The sequence below is a fragment of the Malaclemys terrapin genome, chromosome 3, assembly GCF_027887155.1.
Source record: "Malaclemys terrapin pileata isolate rMalTer1 chromosome 3, rMalTer1.hap1, whole genome shotgun sequence".
Lineage (NCBI taxonomy): Eukaryota > Metazoa > Chordata > Testudines > Emydidae > Malaclemys > Malaclemys terrapin.
Genome location: NC_071507.1, coordinates 131,650,174 through 131,672,149, shown reverse-complemented (window position 1 = coordinate 131,672,149; position 21,976 = coordinate 131,650,174). Strand labels below are relative to the sequence as shown.

The window sequence follows — 21,976 nt, the reverse complement described above, 5'->3', positions numbered from 1 at the left end:
TGGTCATTTTAAATTCACTTCATTTGCATAGTTTGCCTGTGGAATGGGGAAATGTATACTCCAGTATGTGGGTTGATTTTGCATCAGTGATATGTATAAGTATGATTTCCCTATCATTTTGCATTCCTGAGGTTTACCTATCTACATTGCAGCTGGCCTTTAACAGGCTTATAGCCCCAAATATTGCAACACTTTAACATTTGAAAACCATATACTTTGGGGGTAAATATTCTGAGTGATTGTTCTGAATGTAGTTACTTTCCATCAAGAGAGCTGTTATTTTGTTGTTAATAATTTGTAGTAATGCCTGGAAGGCTCAACTGAGATCAGGTCTCATTGCGCTAGGCACTCAACATAAACATAGTGTGAGGCAGTTCTTGCCCTGAAGAGTTTACAATCTAAGTGGACAAGACCGACAAAGTGTGAGAGAGAGAATTATTGGAAAGCCTTTCTATTTTTAATGACTGCATATGGTCTTAAAATAAAGCAAGTTATTTATAGCAATATACAGTAAAGCCACACTTCATTTTAAATGCTACCATTCAGTTCAATCAGTGTGTTAATAAACATCACTGCAATTAAGGTATTAGATTATAGTCTCATGTGTTTTGGTGGTTCCGAGGACAGTGATGGAGGGTGAGAGATAAGGTTGTTTGGGTGCCCTTAATTTTACATTTTCATACTTTCTGCTGTTTTAGTTTTGTTTTTTTGTTTTTTTTTTGTAAATAACTGAGATTCCCTGAAAGAGTTTTTGGGGTTCACTTCCATCACTGTTAAGATGGAAGTAAGACTGTAAACATACAATGTTGTTTGCCTGGGAATTGTATTAAGGTTTAAAAACAATATTTAAAGTATTAATCAGTGTTAGGAGCACTAATGGCATTTTCATCTTGGTCAGCTGATGAGGTGCCACCTGTACCCCAGCTTTTAGGAGGTAGCTACATATGGGGGGAGAAGAGCTTTTTAAATAAAGAACCCAAAATGGATTGGTTTGAGCATCTTTAACTTGCTTGATGGGCACCCTCTCTTCTACTCTCCAGACCACTCCTACGCGCATGCGCGCGCACACACACCAGCGTGGTTCCCTATTTGTTGCTCTCCCATCTCTCTCCCCATTATGGCCATCAGGGTCACAATAGGATTTATAAACCTGATTCTTTAGGACCAGATCATTCCGGGCCCTAGCACAACTGTGTAGGAGACTAAAGGTATGTCAGCACTGGAGCTGGGAGTGAGCCTATAAATAGTGTTGTTGGACCCAGTGGGTCAGGCAAACTTGTACTTGGGTGGCTAGCCTGTGCTATCACCTGTGTGGCAAATATTCACACTGCTATTTGTAGCATGCTAGCTTGAGAAGAGCTAGCACACATCTGTCTGCCTGGGCTGGAGGCACACTCCCAGCTGCAGCGTAGACATACCCCTAGTGAGAATAAGACTCCATGCCCCCTGCATGACCACCTTGCATCTCAGCGCAGGTGCAGGGGCAAAAGTGAGGTCTGCACACTTGGCAGTTTTCCAGAGGGAAAAGGATGGAAGCTGGAAAGTGGTTGATAGTGAGCTGATAGTTGAACTGGTGCAATGAGGAAATTATCTTCAAAATAAAGAGTTGGTACAGATTGTTTCCCCTTTTGAGCAAGTGGGATGGAAGAAAGGAATTGCCCATGCTCAGATCTATGGGAGCACAGTCTCAATCTGGTTTTAGATGTTTTCACTAACACTCTCTACAACTAGTCAAAGACACCAATTCTCACTAAACCCAACACATTAAGATGATGACTCCTGTGCAGGGCCGGTGCAACCTATTAGGCGACCTAGGCGGTCGCCTAGGGCACTAGCACTTGGGGGGCATCATTTTCTTCGGCGGCTGGATCTTTGGCCGCCCCGGTCGTCATTAGCATTTAGGCGGAGGGAGCTGGGGTAGGGGGGCACGGGGAGGGCTGCCTGCAGCCAGTAAGGGCGGGGGGGGCGGCACGCAGGTGAACTCCCTGCCCCAGCTCACCTCTGCTCTGCCTCCTCCCCTGAGCACGCCGCCCCGCTCTGCTTCTCTCCCTCCCAGGCTTTTGGCGCCAAACAGCTGATTGGCGCCACAAACCTGGGAGGTGGGAGAAGTGGAGCAGAGATGGCGTGCTCAGGGAGGAGGCAGAGCAGAGGTGAGCTGGGGTGGGGAGCTGCCGCATGGCTCCCTGGGTGGGTGGGGAACTGCCAGCGGGGGGGGGGCTGCCACGGGCGGGGTGCCTCAGGGCGGAGGGCGGGTGGGGAGCTGCCGCAGGGCTTGGGGAGGGGGCGGAGCAGAGGTGAGCTCGGATGGGGAGCTGCCGCACGGCTCCCCGAGCGGGGGAGTGGGGAGCTGCCACAGGGGGGCACCTCGGGGCGGGGGAGGGGAGCGGGGAGCTGCCGCAGGACTCGGGGATTGGGGAAAGCGCAAGGTGGAAGTTTCGCCTAGGGCGCGAAACATCTTTGCATCGGCCCTGCTCCTGTGAAGTATTTGCAGTGAGCTCTCACAGATCTGACTAACCTAGTGGTACTAAACTGCATTAAAAAACACAAGTAAAGAGATGTGAACTATTTTCTCACATAAGGAAATGGTGTAGTTACCCCAGGGTGGTTGTTAGGTTGAGGGCAGGAAGGTAAGTTACAGAGACTGGGACTGGAAGTGGTCTGTAAAACAGCCTCTATATAGATGTGGTTCACTATGAGAAACTTGGAGAATCCTTAGAAAACACATGGAATTTCAAGGCCAAGCCATTTCAAAGCTAAGAAGAACTAGTTAAAAATATTCAAAGTAGTTCACATTATTTCTGATCCTTCCTCTATTCTCAACTCCCTGTTCATGTTTTATCTCAAATTTACTGGAAAAATTCTACTCTGATAAGTAGAAAAGAATAAGCCATTTTAACCAGATTTTTGGTAATGTTCTTTTAAAATTTTCTTGGATGCTTCTTTGAACAAGATTTGCAGTGTAGTTTGTGAGTGGGGCATGTGTTTTGACCTCTGATGAGGTAACAGAATTGTGAGTAGTGTATGATATACAATCAATTTAAAAATATTCTGGATAAAAACCCTGAAGAAAAACGGAGTATTCCATTAGAAAGTATTTAAAACTTGCTAGTACTGGAGGACTTCATGTTAACTTACCATGGGCGATTATCTGCAGAGAAACCTTTTACTTAAAAGTGTTCCTGTGGCACTGCTTCCCTCCTCCTAACTGCAACTATTAAAAGCCTACCTTTATCCTTTGTATCTGTTTGTTATATATTACACTCAGAGGAATGGGGAAGGATCAGCTCTCGTGGCAGGAGAGTAGCAAGACACAAAACCCACAGTTGTTTTGTTAATTTCTGTTTTTTAAAGAAGTAAGGGACCTTGTCAAAATAAGGAATTTGGAAAGTGGCAGCCTCTCTTTTTGTTACATGTTCCCAATTTCTAGCAAGGGAAACCCTTCTATTTTCCTTTTATTTCCATTCCCTTTTCACAGTGTGGTCAGGCTTCTGAAAACATACACAGGAGCTCACACTATGCATTAGAAAACAGAGAACTAACACAGATGTCAGCATAGTCATTCCCATACTTCCAATTTCATACCTATTCTTAAGAAGGGAACATATGAGTTCATGATTTTAGATCTTTTAAAGCCCAGCAGAAAGAACTATGATTTTTCTATTTCTGAAAATAGATCCCCTTTTCTCAGTAGAATAGGGATACTAATCTTGTAACATCTCAAATCTATTTTGATCATTTCTTTAAAAAGAATCTAAAGAGAATAAAACTGACTGAATTGCAACTAGAATCCTAGTTGTATGGTCGGGAAAATGCATATTGTATGCTCCCAAATGATAAAAACACACACAATTGCGTTTTAAATAGTCAAAATCTAGAGTTCCTTCTTATGCATTACTCTTGGGACTCTTCTATTTTAGCTCATTTTAGGTCCTAGATTATGTAAATTCCACAATTTAAGCATATTGCAATCTTTGAAAAACAGAAGTATAAATTAATCAAGCAAGATGCATCACTTTCTGGTTTGTTTACATCAGTGATCAGTCTTTATGAGAGTAAATATGTAGCAGTATTCCAAAAAGGGAAAACTTTTCCTTCTGTTTCCTGGTCCTTTATCTGTAATCCTTCATATTATTTACACTGTAATATTCATCAGTTATACATGAATAAAACTGCCGGGCTTCAGTTATTCAGTGTAACTAAAACAGATTAATACATTTGTTGTACCAGCTGAACATAATGCATAAAAATTGATGCGTATTATTTATCCGTATGCAGGTCAAACGATGAATTAAAGCTCATTCCAGAATTTCAACAGCTTTCACAAGGATTTAAATATTGCTGAAGTCTGTGAAACTGTAGTTAAAACATTTGATGGGAGAAAAAAATCTTCATAGTACTAATGAGGAAAAGAAATATGTTTGTGAAAGGCTTGTCAGAGATTGGGCTTTCTATCTAGTAAAACCACACAAAAAATGAACTAGAAAAACCCTAGTTCCTATTGTTAGCAGACTGCCTGAGAGAAGCTAGGTTTCCATTGGGAATTCACTGAAGAGCTAGAATTGGAGCTCAGTCATCATTAAAATTGCAAATGCTGACCTAATGGTACCTAGGACCATATGTGTATCACATTGTCATACAGTATGTTATCACAGCCGTTTTTATTTACAAGCAGTAAGCCTCAAAGATGAATGTTTTAATGCTGCAGATCTATTTTTCTATCACTAAAATGTTATTTTCTGTATAAAATTATTTAGTCTGTTGCATAACAGGAAACTCATAGTAGTCCTGAAATAGTTGTTAACATTATTTTGAGTAATGATTGAGCTCATCAACATGATTATTAATGATCCAGAGGGCTTGCAAAAGACTGACACAAATCTAACTATCATGCCCATTATCATATCATCTGAACACCTTACAAAAGAGTTCACTGCTAAAAAATGGTTAGTGGTCTCCATTAAGAATGTGGGGTTGTTTTTCCATTAATATATTTCTTTTTCCTTCTCCTGTTCTCTTCTCCTTTCTTACTAATCCTTCTTCCTACCACTTATTTCTTGCCTTCACCTCTTTCTCTTCTTCCTCCTTGTCAATTCTTTGGTGCTGATATTTGTTGTAGCTGTGCAAACACTAAGTCAAAGAAGTGAGTTTTACATTTTTACATTCTGAAAGCTCATCTTTCTGCACTCCTCTGTTTATGAGTTCCAAAGTCTTAGGCCTGTTGTCAAAAAAAACCCCATCTCTTCCTTTCATGAGATTCAGCCTTGAATTTGACAGTTTTGTGGGTCCTATGGAATGTCATGACCACAGAGAGAGGGGCACTCTCTAAGGTGTCTTGGACTAGTTCCATGGAAGTACATGATAACTAGAATTCAGACTTTGAAATTGTACTTGTATTCTATAGAGAGTCCATTCAGTGAGTGGAATACTGGGGTGATGGGCTTTTGGTGGCTGGTGTTGCTGAGCAGATGGGCTGTTCCATTCTTAACTAACTGAGGCCTTTTATTTTCACAGTATATATGCTCATGAATAGATATAGTGAATTAATGCATTCTAGCCTGGCGGTCAAGAAGCTCAGTCCTTGTATGGGTGTTTCCAATCCTCTGCTAGCCTGGTAAATCACATTCAGGGTCTAGAAGCTGCATCCAGATCTTCTAGAAGGCAGGGCCCTTTATTAGAGAATTATACATATGATGAAAATAGATCTGTGGGGAACTACTAAAAATGATATTAAGCAGAGGAATTCTCTTATTCTTTTCTGCAATGTCATGTGAACTCTTGATAGGAATTCCAGTCACTCTGAAGCACTGTAATTACTTTTGTGTGCTTGCATATTTGTTACTTAAGTAGAGTCTAGCCAGATTTAAAATATCTACTATTCAGTTATACCCAAATGCCACTTAATAAGTAACCTAGAGTGAAATCCTGACCTTAGTGAAATCAGTTGCAAAATTCACATTGACTTTCATTGGGACCAGAATTTTACCACTAATCTGTGTAGTTCCTGAAAAAAAACAGATGGCTGGTTTCTCAGGTCTGGCCTCCTTTTCTTGTTCTGGCCCTAATTTTTCTCATTCTCCCTGCTTTTTTTCCTGAGGACCTTGGATATTATCAGAGAAACTGTCATATTTTCGACATCTTAAAAAGGATATTAGGCGTGGGTGTCTCAGGTGGTTACTAGCTAAGGTGGGAAATAGTCTAAGCCAAGGTAGTCAATAGGTGAACTGAGGGCCAAATCCAGACCGGCAGATGCTTTTGAATGGACCCCAAAATATTTTTTATTTATTTATGTATCATCATTGTTATATTTGTATTATTATTTTCTCTGGAGCCATCAACTGAGATGGCTAGCAGATACAGAATTGGTTAACAGTACTTTGTTCATTTCTTTTTTAATTAATCTTTTTTTGAACCACTTTAAATAGAGCATCTGGAATGTGCACTTTCTTATACAGAGATGAGCCAAGTTCACATGCAACTGTGAATTTTTGGCACAAGACATTTTTGTAGTAGTATAGTCAGCAAGAGCCAGATTTATTTGAGGTATTTACCATAATTGTTCTAGGTGGAAGAGGAGGTGGGAGGAAATGAGAATGCAAGAGATCAATACACAAATACAATTATTTTTCATATCAAGTCCAGTGGCATGAACCAGAGCCAATGAACCTAATTTTCCCTCTTGAATCAGTTAGATTTATGTTTCTCTATCCTTTTCATTCTTTGGAAAAGAGGGTGGAAAGAGGACCCTCATATTATTTAACTGTGAATCTATCTCTAGATGAGATAAAATTAACGCCCTAGCTTTTTACATTTTTGGAATGTCTGTGGGCGGGACACTTTTCTCAAGAGTGGGATGTTATTTATGTGTGTTAGCCAAATTCAAATTTGGTTACTTACACTGTGTCTACCTACCTAAATTATGCATGCATTTTAAATAGCATATAGCATGCTTTTTAACTTCCTGTCCTTAACTGAAATGTAGTGTTGCTGTGTATTGTTACCTGGTGACGTTTTTCATGCAGAGGACTCTGCATTTTGTAATGGTTTCTCTATACATGCTATAGTTTGCAAAGATCAAAGGCACCATAGAAATGTAAGACACAGTTGAAATAGCAGTAGTATCAATTATTTCCTCAGTATGGAGTCATCCTGTTCTACTGTACAATTCAGCAGTGCCATAGAGACAATAGGTTCAAGATAATGCCATTTTCAGTCAACTTTTTTTGATTATTCGAAACAAGCAGAGCTATGGAAGAAAGACTCATATTAATGGCTGTGGTCAGTAACTTTCACTCAGTGAATTCAGTATTCCATTCTGTATATTGCTATGCTTTAGAGTGGATCTGAGCTTTTAAAACAGTAGTCTGTAGCAGAGGGTTGTGAAAATGAAAATAAATTGACAAACACAATGATAAAGTTATATTGCTAGGGTGTCTGTAGTAGTAAAAAGGCATGGTAGCTACAGTGCTCCTATTGTCTTCATAGTAAAAAAAGGACTCAGTTTGAGGAAGTCACAGAGCGATATAGCCTATAAAACAATCCGGCACCAGATCTTACTTAATTTGCCTACAGCTAAACAGCCAGCCGCATATTCTTTTCACCCTCTCTCCAAAGATGGAGACAGCAGGTAACATTATGTGACATGGGATGGCTGAATTAGTTTTAAAGGTAATATAGCCTAAGATATCCCTTCCCAGTCCTCTAAGAATACAAACACTTGTGTGATGTAGGATGTTTTCAGCAGTGGCAGTTGCAGGATTTGGCCCAGAGTCTGAACTAATTTTTATCCCAGGTATGTTGCATGCATACCACAGAGTTCCCAGTAGTTTAAGCAAGGAAGAAGCCTCAGCTACATTTTCTCTCTTGTTTTATAAAATCAGTTGTATCTATGGAACTGCTATGAAGGTGGAGAGAAGGGTAGGTGAGGGTAGAAACTGAAAAAAGTAAAGGTTGTCAGAAAATAGAGGAATTTGTATGAGCTCTTTATAGTCATCCCCCAGAATATACAAGTTAAAAGGGTTCCCTGGTTCCTACTAGTTCTGTCTTTTCCAGGCTTTATATCAATAATGGCTTATAAACGCAAAAGAAGCATTGTAAATGTTCCCTTTTGGCTTCCCTCCTAGATCTTGTTTCAAATCCCCTTGCTACCTTAATTAAATATGAGAGAGTTTAAATTGTTGTAAACATCTATTGGGTATTTTTGTTTTACAATAATTATGATGTAATGAATATTTAATGATTATGCTGTGTCTAATATAAAAATATGGTAATGCACAAAAGTCTTAAGGTATTGTTAAGTTTGCAGAGTTGACAATCACACAGTCAGGAAACTCCAAAGAGTTAAGGGTTTCTCAGGAATGTTATGTCACACACATTTAACAGCCTAACTATTTTATCATAATGTATCTTTTGACAGAAATAATAATACATAAAGCTACACACTAACCAGCAAAACAGGAGCAGAAAATCAGATGTATGTGCAACACAGCCAAATTAAAATTGCAGGTGGAAGTTTCATTTCCCCCCTAACTCCATGTGAATTTAACTGTGGGTCTGCAGCCTTATTGTTATGTATTATTTATTCCCGATAGTGTCCACAGCATGCTAAGCTTTCCAAACAAAGAAGGAGGCATGATCCCTGCCTTTAGGAGCTCAAAGTCTAAAGGCAAATAAGTAAGCAGACAGACAGCAGGTAGAGGGACGAGGAGCAATGGGTATACATTGTATTAATAAATGTATATACATAATGATTATATTACTCCTCTTAAGACCTTAACGATGCATTACTATTGACGTGGCTAAAAGGCTTTATTGGCTGCAAATTTATCAATATAGCAACTGCTATCAACTGATGCTGAGGGGCAGCTAGTCCTTGTAAACTTTTTCCTGGAGAGAGTCCTAGATTATCTGCCCCTCACCACGAACTAGGCAGTGATCTTGTACACCTTGTTATTTATTAGTTTCTCTGTAGTGCTCATTGCTGTAGTATTTGACCGTCTCACAAATATTAATTAATTTATCCTCACAACTCTGCTGTGAGGCAGGCACACATTAATAAATCCCCATTTTACAGGTGAAAAATTCAGGAGGAGAGAGATTAAGTGACTTGTCCAATATACAAGGAAAGTCTGTAGCAAAAGCTCAGTATATCCTGAATCTTAATCTAGTGCTATAACCACAAGGTCCATCATACATCCTCTAATCCTAATCCTTAAATAGCACCCAATGAATTGCTTACCCTTACTGATGTGAAAGCAGCCAATTCTCTTGCATTGTTGGATCCTCCTATGTTTAAGCCTCCATCAGCATCAGCAGGAGTGAACCACTCCAACTCCTAACTACACCAGGATTAGGAGGCCATGAACTTCACTCACCTATGTCTAAATTTTGACCATTTACCTTCTAGCAATGACTGTCTACCACAGAAACCACAGGACTAAAAGTTATATTGCATTTATATATAGGAAGGGAAGCCTAAAAACACTTCTGATACCATAAAGATTTTGACCAAGCAAAATTCTTATATACAATAACTTGGGCAAAAACTGGAAATATAACACCATTAATGGTCTTCAGAAGGAAAGTGCAAAAAAGTCAGGCAGTGGACAAGAGAAAGGGACTCAGATGGTGTCTTTCACCTACTTTAATGGCTGCAGTGGTGACCAGCTGACCAATAGGAAAACCATGATTCAGGGAATTTCAGACACTGACTTTTATCCTTGTATCAATAAGGCCAGTGCTGCCTTTCTCTCCATCCCAAGCCATATAGGTCTGTCCGTGTGGGTGGGAGGAGGGAGGGGGAGGATTTATATCCATGTCTGGCTGTATCATCCTGTAGCAGGAGTCTGTGGCAGTGTCAGCCAGTGGCAAGAGTCTGTGAGGCCAGCAGAAGGGGAACCTGGGTCCTCCCTTCTCCACTGGGTTCTAACCCGGGGCCCTGTGACTGGCAGGTTCGATATGTGGCCTGGGGCAGACAACCCCAAGCCTGCTCCCTGGGTTCCTTCCTCCTATTCTCTCTGCCCCGCAGAGTCACAACAGGGTCTGATTATAGACTCACAAGGTGGGGGGTTCTCCCTGACTATGATCCGGAGGCTTTTCTCTTTCAATCGTGGCCCACCATTCCTTGTCTCCAGGGGCGGGCCTTTAGAAGTTTGGCAGCGGGGTCTGGTCCAGGTATTGCAGAGCTCCTGCAGTCTCTCTGCAGGTGCTAACAGCAGAGGATTGCTCCCTTCCTCTGTCCATCCTGCCTAAACTGGGCAGCTCCTTTTTGAGCTCTGCCTTCATCGTGAGCACCACCAGGAGGTATGGCTGGATGGGGTCTTCAGGCCCAGATTTGCTTGTTAATTCTTGGTTCAGTAGTGTGGGGCTTATACACAAGATCCAATGCAAATTAATACATTGAATTAATTAAATGGTAGGAGGAAAAACTGTTTTTTGAGCTTAAGAGTGTTGACATTGAAATGATCCCAGTTAATCTTTGATCACACTCCATCTAAGAGTAACAGAATGGTGAAAAATAAGTTCTCACCTTTGCTACTGTTCTTTTCCATTTGTGTACACTAAAGTGGCTATATCGTTGTAATGGACAAAGGTAGATTTTTGTTACAAATTGTAAGTGTAGGATATCGTAGAGTCTAGAAAAAAGTCCTTACACTTCCAATGTCTGCGATTGTATTCTTGTCCCTGAAATTGCAGCTGGGTTTTGTGTGTGTGTTTTTGAGGGTTTGTGTTGTCATGGGAGAGGATTTTGGTTGTTTTTTTTTTTTATTTTCATTCTCTGTACATGTTGCTCAGTAGCAGCCTATGAGCAAAGCCTCTTGCTTAGGACAAGAAGGTAGAATGTGGAGTGGTGTCATAAAGGGATGGAGCATCAATTAAGGTCTGCTTTAAAACATTTTTAGAAAATGACCACTCGGCATGTTCAGAAGTGATTTTTCTCTTTTTTCCTCTAGCCAATCAAAGATAATAGTCTTCAATAGGGACTATATCACATCCAGGACAAGTTTCAAATTTCAAACATTTGTGCAAGGATCATTAATACTGAATGTGTTGTTGGAACTTCACATATATATAGGACTTCCATTGAATGATTAGAATATAATCAAGTTGCTTGCTTAATGAAGGATTTGGTGGAGTGCTGCCATTCATTTTATTTATTTAGTGCCAAATGTATTTATGTAGAGCCAAATGTAGGGTATGAAAATGCACTCCAACTCCTTCTTAAGGATATCTTGTAATCTTTACATATGAATTAATGTAGCTTAGAATGGGGTAAATAGCAAGCAGGGTTCACTGAATTATCATCCGCTTGCCACCATCTCCAAGACCAGCCATCTCAGCAGGATTTCAGCACATAGGTCTCATCTCATAAGTCTTACTTAAGCACATACTTATGCACATAAATATTTATGCTCTGAGACTTCAGGGTAGAAAACTTATCCCCATAAAATTTTTTGAGTGTAGCACTAAAATCTCACCACAGTGTGTAAAAGCTTGAGTGTATACAGGTTTATGAAACTACATTTTTATGCACTCATGTTGCTGCAAATAAAGATTTTTGTGCATAAGCCTTTTTATAATGCAGTTTTACTGATCTGGTTGGTTATTGAGAAGCCATTAGGCTGTCTTGTGATCTAAAGTGCCAGCAGGTCTTATAGTCTGTTTCCAAGAGCTTTGATCTTAGACTTCACTGTCTACTGGGTCAGCGTCTCACAGTCATCATAACAAATGAGAGAAAGTTATATGACCTAAGGACCAGTAGTAACTTACAGTGTATTTAATGAAACCTACCACAGGTCATCAGGGCTTGAACCAGGAGCTTCAGCACCCAAACACAGACTCAGGCATTTGAGCTAAGAGTACCTCCATAAATTGGCAGCTGCAGTAGGTTACTATCCATTCTGTGGGATAGCCCCTAGAGGGGGAAACAACACACACTTTACAAGCATGTTTACTTATACCATATCACCCATATTTCAGAATAGAGGTGTATGATTGGACTGGCAGGGAAAAGACAACCCCAGGATCCTGAGAGAAGGGAGAAGACAGATCAGACTTTGATGCTCTGGGGCCTTCTCCCACCTTCCCTGGGAGCAGAGCAGGAGCAGAGGACAGTGTCTCTGCTTCCCCCTGTTGACATTAGCTAGGCTGTGGTGGAGGGAAGCAAAAATGGGTTGTCTGTTGAGCCCACACTTCCTGTATGTGAAATCCTCAGAGCATGCAGCAGACATAGTGATACAGTTGCTGCTGCCCTGCCCTATAACGGAGAGAGAAAGAGTTTGAACTGTGTTCTCAAGATGTGGTTCTGACCATTCTCCAGTTTTGGGGATGAGGAAGAAATGTTTCCCCAAGACAAGGTGTCTGGTGGTTTTTTTTCACCATGGTGGCCCAGTTTGGAATTCATAAGGATAAAGAACAGGATTTTAAAGTTTGTAATTTTGTTAAAAGAAGAACAGAAGTACTTGTGGCACCTTAGAGACTAACAAATTTATTAGAGCATAAGCTTTCGTGGACTACAGCCCACTTCTTCAGATGCATATAGCTATATGTAGTCCACGAAAGCTTATGCTCTAATAAATTTGTTAGTCTCTAAGGTGCCACAAGTACTCCTGTTCTTTTTGCGGATACAGACTAACACGGCTGTTACTCTGAAACTTGTAATTTTGTTGCAGCTTGTGGCCAGTTCAGGTGAGAGGCTCTAGGGGGCCAGCTCCATCTGAAAACACAAGACCTTGTAGATACCTGTTAAACCCAATTAGCCTGGAGGAAGAAAGGGACACCTACGGGTATGTCTATACAGCAAAGAACCGCTCCCCCTCCACTTTCCTGTGCCAGCTCTTGGGCTCGCAAGGCTTGGACTGCAGGGCTATTTAATTGCAATGTAGGTATTTGGGCTCAGGCTGCAGCCAAGCTCTGGGACCCTCCAACCTTGCAGGGTCCTAGAGCCCAGCTCCAGCCTGAGCCCAGATGTGTACACAGCAATGAAACAGCTCCACAGCCTGAGCCCGAGTCAGCTGGCACAACCTAGCCAAGGGCGTTTAGTTGCTATGTAGACATACCCTAAGTCTCCTCAGACTGAGATACCTTTTATGTGTACCCTCATTCCCCCTCACAGGGGGCAGGCGAGAGGATTCATAGATGGTTTGAATTCTAGGGGGCAGCACTGAATCTTGATTATTTGGCCTGGAGGCCATTTAACACCATACTGAATGAAAATAAATACCTGATTATCTGGAGGGGAGGGGGAGAATTTAGCCCATCCTCATTAAAGTTTAATGTTAATACAGTTGTGGCTTTCTGCTTTAAAATCTATGCTTGTGCCTATGTTCTTTGGAATTTTGTTTCTTCTCCCATTCTTCCATTATAGAATATTTTTATAGAAGACTCTATCCTCACATTTCATATAGACATACTCTTTTATTCTGCACAGCTATGTGTGCCTATCCGAAGATGTTTTTTCCCCACTATTTCTATTTCCATTGATGGTTGATGTTTGCAGTTCACACTCCTTTTTCACTACAGAATGAAAGATCTTTCTATCATGCCTGGGAATCTGGAAGAATTTGACTCTTAGTTTTCATTCTCTTCTTATTCTTTATATTACTGTTGCATTTTTAGGCACAGTCGTAAAGCTTTAAAATTTCAAAAAATGCAAGGGATTTCTCACCCTTCAAGATTAATTCTGTTGAATAATGTTAACGATTTAAAAAGCATGCTTGCTTCCTACAGTACAGATGGAAGTTTAAAACTCCTGGGGTTTGATTTCATTCTCCATTTGTTTTGAGGGCTATGAAAATTACACCCATACTGCCAGAATTCCACATGCAGGGATTGACTCACTAGAATGTTTAGAGTGTTTACAGCGTGTAACCGCTGGCTGTGTTTTCCATATCTTCTACCAGGTCAGCCCTGACCCCTTTCTAAGCTACTTGGTCATCTTCAGAGCCCACCATGCCTGGGATTGTGATATTTTCTGCCATTGCAATTCCTTCTGGGTGGACTTTTTGCTGCTGGGTCTTGCAATCCAGCTTCTCCCAGCAGAAACCTGGGAGCAAACAACAGCTCAGATCTGCATATGTCTTCCTATGCAAGTTTCTTTTGTACCCACTTTTCCCCCCTTACCACATAGCATTAAATTAGTGAAATCCACATGAACAAAAATTGGTTTTGAAAGTTAAGATTTTTTTCAAATATCACATTATTAGAGCTGTTTAAGTAGTGCATTACAAATAAATTAGTCAACAAATGTAGTATTTTGTGAATTATTCATGAAGTTTTCTGCCATCGGTACTGATAATTTTGGGCGTGGTGTACACTAAAACATTTCAACTGCTAGATATTTTGCAAACATTTCACTTTAATAACAGTGGCACCCAAGATCATGATGATGCTTTTGCTCTTCAGTTGGGCAACTGAAATATTTTAAATGACAAATACTGAATAATAAATATTCTTGTGTGTGCACTAATGCCCCTTTTCACACATGGACGCCAGCACTTGTTATTGCACAACACACTAGTGCACATTAGAATTTACACCTGTCTGGTATGGACTAATGCACAGTGTAGATAAGCCCTACAGTTTATTAATCAACCAAAAAAAGACGCCATAAAAAGCTGCAACCAATATTTACTATAATTTTGAGGGGCACTCTAGAGACAGAGCTCAAGAAGAGAGAGTCCCCTTTGTGGGGTGATATACATACCAACACCACCTCTCACAAGATGTGTCATGACTTTTGAGTTAAAAATCTTTTCTTTTACTCAGATTCACATTTGTATCCAGTTCAATTTAAAGCCTTTTATTTGGACATCCAGAAAAAATAACAACAATAAAACAGGTGGCTCTGTTATATCTCTAAACATAACACAAAGTCTCAACACAGAGGGCACTTATGAATGATGTCAGTGATTTATTCCCTGCATTTCCAAAAATAAAAGCCGCCTCTGTTCACATTATTTATTAATTAATTTAATTTGTAAAGTGTTCATTGCAAAGTCTCTGGGCACTGTACAAAGAATAAAAACAACCTCTCATAAAAAGGTAAAGAAGCTTGCCTACAGCAAAATACATTCTCTCCCCACCCCCCTCCAAAATAAATTGTTCCCATTTGGTCACAGCCTGGAGAAGAAAGAGGGATTTTATGCTGGGCTCTGAAGGACCCAGAATATGTCAGGCCAATAGGGGAAGCAGATTTGACACCTGAGGACCAAATATAAGAGAATATTCTGCCCCACACGCTGGAGTAAGTCCTCAGCTCCACCCTGTCCTCTTTGTGCCAGGTAAAAGGGCTGGATACCCTTGCCAATCCTGTTGCAGGGAGTGAGGTGGAACTGGGAGGAGGAAGGGTGGTCCAGCTGGGGCTGCAATGCACAAAGCTGCAGAGATTCCAGGCAATACTGTAACCCACAGAACAGTGATGAGAGGCTGCTGTAACTTAGCCCCCCAGGGCCACAGCCACTGGAGCATCCTACTTGGGGAGGGTACAAGGGTGGCATGCAGCCACCTTAGCTCCCTCTTTCCCTTGGGGCGTGAGTTCAAATCTAGGGACCGTTAACTATAGTGAGCTTAACTTTGAAATTAATACTATGCACCAAAATCATATAAAGGAACATAAGCTGGTACATAACGGGTACAACATACATAGCACAAAGGAATATTGACTATATATACATACAGCAGTGGGATTTTTCATCCTACTATCTACCCTACAAATAGAGAGGGCTGATGTCAAGTCATTAAGATATGCCTCTGCCCATCATGCCCTTAAGTCTGCAGTTTTCCATTAACTTTTAGTTAATAAAGAAACATTTCTGAAGGAATTTGAATGTTCCTATCATTTAGTCGATTTGAAAATCTGACAATGAGCATGATTCTTTTGACACAAAGTAGCAATCAACATTTCTGAGACCTCAAAGTTCTGCACATCAGTAATGGACTCATTCTGTGGTGATATTGTAATATTTATAATATTTGTTTATTTGTGATAGGGTTGAGACTCTTGTAACATCTTTTGTAATTGTAGCTATTTTCTACACCTGTTTTCATGCAAGGACAAAAAAACTTTGTTAAAGTATAGTTAAGGTTGTAAATGCGTATTAGTAACTTAAGGGAAATAAACAAACAACCTTCCCAAACTCTTAGACTTAAATTTTCAAAACGCCATTGATTTAAATGGAGCTACTGTTTACACCAACTGAGGATCAATGCTTAAGTTTCCAGAAATCATAAAGAATTGGAAACAGGAGATGCTGGAGTAAAATAAAAATTGAAAAATACAGAAATGCAGAGTTAACATATCCAACATTTTTAACTCTGCTCCTGTTGTTTCACAGCTTGGTATTCACCTTACTCTGCACACTCGATGTGAGGTTGATGTAAATGTCATAGCTGTTTAGCTATTTGTGATCTTAAATTTTTGCATGCAGTGGTGGTATGACCTTGAAAGCTGTTGTTCTAGCTATGAAAAGTAAGCAACTGAAATGCTGTTTCTTGTATCAGTTTTTGTATGGGGTCTAGAAGCAAATAGTCTGTAGTTTTAGATATGTTAAACTAAGTAACATGTAACTAATCCTACATTTGGTTGGTTGTACAGGGTTTAAGATTTCTGAAGTCATACAAATGAGTGATGTTTAGAATGTTTTAATTTGCAAAATCATGTTACTTAGTTAAAGGAATTGTAGTAACTGCTTTTGCATGTACACTCAGATACTGGTATACATGCACAGAGCAGGTGTTTAAAGAGTACAAGATTAATTAGCTACTTAACCAGCCAGGTGCACACACAATTACTGGATTTGTGCACACAAATTAGGTGTTTTCATGAATAAGTTAATTATGTACAAAAATGTGTGTTCAGTTATATGCACTAACTTTGAAAGCTGGCTCATTTAAAAAACATCCTCTTTCATCCACCAAAACATGCCTAAAAATTGTGAATCATGACAAGGATTTTTGTTATATCCTTCTCAGGACTGAACTAAAACATTTTTACTCTCCTGAAAATATACTTTGGTGCACTGCATGTTTCATCTACTCTCTTGCAGGGTCTCCATACAGAGACAAGATCACTATAGCAATTCTTCAGCTGCAAGAGGAAGGCAAGCTCCACATGATGAAGGAGAAGTGGTGGAGAGGCAATGGTTGTCCAGAAGAGGAAAGTAAAGAGGCCAGTGCTCTGGGAGTTCAAAATATTGGTGGCATTTTCATCGTTCTGGCAGCTGGATTGGTGCTTTCTGTCTTTGTGGCAGTGGGGGAGTTTTTGTACAAATCAAAAAAAAATGCGCAGTTGGAAAAGGTAAATATTGTATTTTTCCATTTAATTTAATAATTTTTGTTATAATCAAATCAGTTTTTAAGCTTTTTGGTGATCCAACTAAGGGCTGTTCTGATATCCTTTATACCCTAGTATAGTATTTCTGTAACAATGGTTCACAACAGAGCACCTGACGTGTCACACGTACAGCTTGTAATTTGTCTTTAATATGTTTAATCGTAGCCAGCTTTCAGGACAAGTGACTATTTCTCCTCTTATACGAGCCTGAAAAAAGACAGCTTTTTACTCCTGGAAGTTCACTGCAGTTAATTTTATGGATGAAGAAGAAATGAGAAACTGTAATGGGAAACAAATTAATCTTCTACAGCTAAATCTGATTTTTAAAAGTCAAAACTGTGTATCAGTTCAAAGTCAGAAGTCTAGAAATGTCTCTATAGAAATGTCCTTTCCTGAAGATGTTTACACTTGACAAGTTGGTCTGGTAGCATCTGTAAATTGTTAGATCAATATTATTTTTTGTGGATTTACTACTGATTACGATTTTAACTCCTGGAACTTGAATTCATCCAGTTTTGAAACATCTAATGTTAACTTGTCATGTACTGACCGTTTGCACAAATATGGTAATTAACTGTAGCTGGGTCTGGTATTTCTTGCAGATTTCTTGGGTGCTATCATCTGCTTTGCATAATAAATATGTATATGCACATATGCAACATCTAAAATTGAACTAAAGAGTATAGCTTTTATTTATATGCCATATTTTTAATTTACATTTAAAAACTTGGGAGAAAATGTGGTATTTTTACTGTTTTTTTTTTTTTTTTTTTAATTTTGAGGATCTTGTGACCTCTGTTCAGCCCTATTTTTAATACTTTATTTTATTAAAATCAGTAGTAAATCCAGAAGGCATATTTGTACTGATACTGATTTTCAGATGCTACCTGTGAATTTTTGTAACTTGAAATATCACTCAGAAAAATCTAAGGCCTATCTTTTCACACTTCTGAATTTATATGGGTATAAAGTTTGTGTATAAAGTCTTAATTTTTAATAACATATTGCTAAAGAAAGCTTTGATATTAATCAACAAGGCAGTGTGAGGTCACAGGTTCCTAAACAAAATTTGGACGTGGGTAGATTTTATTAAGTTCTACAAAACTAATTATGGAGAGGAAAAGTGAACACTCAGATGCTCTAATTCAGGGATTGGGAACCTTTGGCACGTGGCCCATCAGGAAAATCTGCTGGCGGGCCGGGACAGTTTGTTTACCTGCAGCATATGCAGGTTCAGCCAATCACAGCTCCCACTGGCCACAGTTCACCATTCCAGGCCAATGGGGGCTGTGGGAAGCCCTGTGGGCTGAGGGATGTGCTGGCTGCCACTTCCCACAGCCCCCGTTGGCCTGGAATGGCAAACTGTGGCCAGTGGGAGCTGCGATCGGCCAAACCTGTGGATGCTGCAGGTAAACAAACCTTCCTGGCCCGCCAGCAGATTTCCCTGATGGGCCACATGCCAAAGGTTGCTGATTCCTGCTCTAATTTATAAGAATATAAGAATATTCAATTCTGTCAACCTACTTCTGGAGCTCTGTATTTCAGAAACAGTTTTTTTTAAAAAAATTACCATTTGTTTTACAAAAAGAAGAACAGGAGTACTTGTGGCACCTTAGAGACTAACAAATTTATTAGAGCATAAGCTTTCATGGACTACAGCCCACTTCTTCGGATGCATATGCATCCGAAGAAGTGGGCTGTAGTCCACGAAAGCTTATGCTCTAATAAATTTGTTAGTCTCTAAGGTGCCACAAGTACTCCTGTTCTTCTTTTTGCGGATACAGACTAACACGGCTGTTACTCTGAAACTTGTCATTTGTTTTACATAATTCATGTACATTGCACTGTCTTTATCCACTCTACAAGTAATTTACTTAATATTAACTTCAGTATATTTTGGTTTAGGTGATCTGAAAAAAAAAATTAAATCCTCATTTACTAAACTGGGACCATTTTGATGAGAATTTTATAATGTAAATTGATTAATGCTTTACAGGGGTTGAATGCATATTTCATCTTATATGCTATTATTAGGTATGAAGCTAACAGCATGACTTATCTTTGGATACTGCACCAGGAAGGTTAGGTGAGGAAGAAAATGTGACCTTGTCTGTGTTTCAGGGACTGATGCTACAAGCTCTCCTTTTTTGGAACCACCATTTTGGCCTATGGTAGCTCCACATGTGGGGGGCAGACAGGTTCAATCTCTTAGTTTGTAGCTAAGAAAACAAAATAAATGTAATAGATTTCAGCCTTTGAACCCAAAAAGCAAATGGCCATTTGTTAATAAAATGTATGCCTGCCTTTTAGCAGGTGCAATATGTGGAATTACACCTGCAGCATGGGTAACTAAGCAGGCCACTGCACATTTTGTGTGCTTAATTTAGATGCACTTTTTTCAGATTAGATGCTTTTTTTTTCTAAAATAGTCAACAACATTTCAATATTATGCCTTGACTGACCAACTGGCTATACAGGGTAGATTCATGTGCCCATCAAAGTCAATGGGGTCCTACATGGGTAGAGGGTCTGCCAGTGTGAAGCCAGTTGCAGGATAGATCCCTGTAAAATGAAGCTGTATTCAAAAAAGCAGAAGGCAAAACTCTAATTGTGCTATTTGTACCAATGCTTTTAAATTTAGTGGAACAGAGACTCAGATCTTACATGTACCTGATTTACATGAACAAACTTGTAAGGAACATATGTAATTAGTGGTGGTCTTTTTGGGAAAGAGTCAGACATCACTTTCAGATACACATTTTCATTTATTTCATCACAGTGTTCTCCGAGCAAAGAGGAATTCGTATTTTATTGACTATTTTAAAAAGCAAAGACAAGAATGATCAGAGTAAAATTGTCAATCATTTGCACCCACCTTGATTTAGTTATTTGTTTGAAAAATATCAACTGTGTACTGGTCCACTAAGAATTCACTAGACTATACAAATCTGAAGAAATGAAAATCAGCAGTACATGGAGTCAGTTCTACTACCAGAAACCCATTGCGCTGAAAATGACTACTTATGTTGCCAAGGGCAGAATGCTCATCGGTAAACGTAAGAGTGGGAAGCTGTGCAGTTATATATCTGATCTATTTGTTTCATTGGATGAGATCAAGATCAGATATTTCTGACAAATACAAGTTTCTTAGACCATATCTGAAAAACAACAGAATATTACTGATATTGATATGATACCATCAAGTAGTAAGTTTATGATTTATTTTATAGCTGAGTATTAGAATAGTGAAAAATAAATAAATCTGCATCTTATTGTGTTCCATAACTTACTTGCCTATAACAAGGAAGACCGATTTAGAAGAGCTCTATACAGTTAAGACTGTAGGGCTCAACTCTACACAGTTGAGTTCAGATGGTTTAAGTCTAGCTTGTTTAATTCACAGCACTCTAACAATGAGCGTTGAGGGTACCCATCATTTTGGAGGATTGGACCCTAAGTGAAAATGTGTAGCAGTGAATATATATGTAGGTCGCATAGGGTGAGTTGCCCTTCTTTTGCAGTTGCAGATTCCACTGAAGTAAGAAGGAGTTCTGAATACTGAATGAGGCAGTATGTGGTCCCTGAAAATGTTTGTAACAGAGACTGAAAAAGCAGGTTGAGTTGAACTTTGCGATATACAATGTATAAGCTACATTTTTTTAACCTCTGGAAACCTGTTCAACAATTCCAACTATTTAAATGAGCTGCACAGGGTACGATGGAGCAGTGTTTAGCCTTCCATGAACCACAGAAAAGTAACAATGATTTAACTAATTATTTTAAATTCTGATCTAATGTAAAATTGAACAAACATTTGATTCACTTGATAGTCTGTACTTTATTTTGTGAAATCTTAAGGGCAAAGTACTAAACCCAGCCTAGCAAAACTTCCACTGACTTCCCCACATAAGAACAGCCATACTGGGTCAGACCAAAGGTCCATCAAGCCCAGTATCCTGTCATCTGACAGTGGCCAATGGCAGGTACCCTAAAGGGAATGAACAGACAGGTTATCATCAAGTGATCCATGCTCTGTCACCCAATCCCAGCTTCTGGCAAACAGAGGCTAGGGACACCATTCCTGCCCATCCAGGCTAATAGCCATTGATGGACCTATTTTCCATGAATCTATCTAGCTCCCTTTTGAACCCAATGGGAGTTCTATCCTTGGATCTGTGGCAATATACTATTGCCTTTCTTTATAGCAGAGGGTTAAAATTCCAGTCCAAGTGATGGAGCAGGATAAGTGGACCCTGAAGTTTTCAAGATCTCTAAGCTGCATTCCTTCAGAGCAACATAGACAGATCAGATGTCCCGATATTATCGAGACTATCCGGATGTTAGGGGGTTTATCTTATAGAGGACCCTATTATCCCCCTACACGCCCATCCTGATTTTTCACACTTGCTATCTGGTCACCCTAAAGCAACCACAAGATGGTGTATTGTATTTTTAGAAGGAAATTTAATTGCCAATTTTTAATAGAAATTATGTGTCAAAATGTCCACCTCTCTTCTTTCATTAGTCTTTTCAAAACCCAACAGTTGGTATCATTTCCTTATTGTTTATAATACAAACGCACAATTATGTCATCTATTTGGAGACATATTGTGAAGCAGACCTTTGTTTTCTATGACAATCTTGACA

The 21,976-nt window shown here is 39.6% G+C and overlaps 1 protein-coding gene across 3 annotated transcripts in view; it reads left to right on the top strand.

Annotated features, from left to right (window-relative positions):
• The window catches only part of GRIK2 (glutamate ionotropic receptor kainate type subunit 2), a 584,433-nt gene that overhangs the window by 545,556 nt on the left and 16,901 nt on the right, over positions 1-21,976 (top strand). For 2 of the 3 annotated variants that reach the window (XM_054023645.1, XM_054023644.1), the window contains exon 16: positions 17,043-17,293. In XM_054023645.1, coding sequence (XP_053879620.1) covers positions 17,043-17,293 — 251 coding nt within the window. Of the gene's footprint in view, positions 1-17,042; positions 17,294-17,494; positions 17,820-21,976 lie in introns of those variants that run through there. The other variant, XM_054023647.1, reaches the window with a different exon arrangement.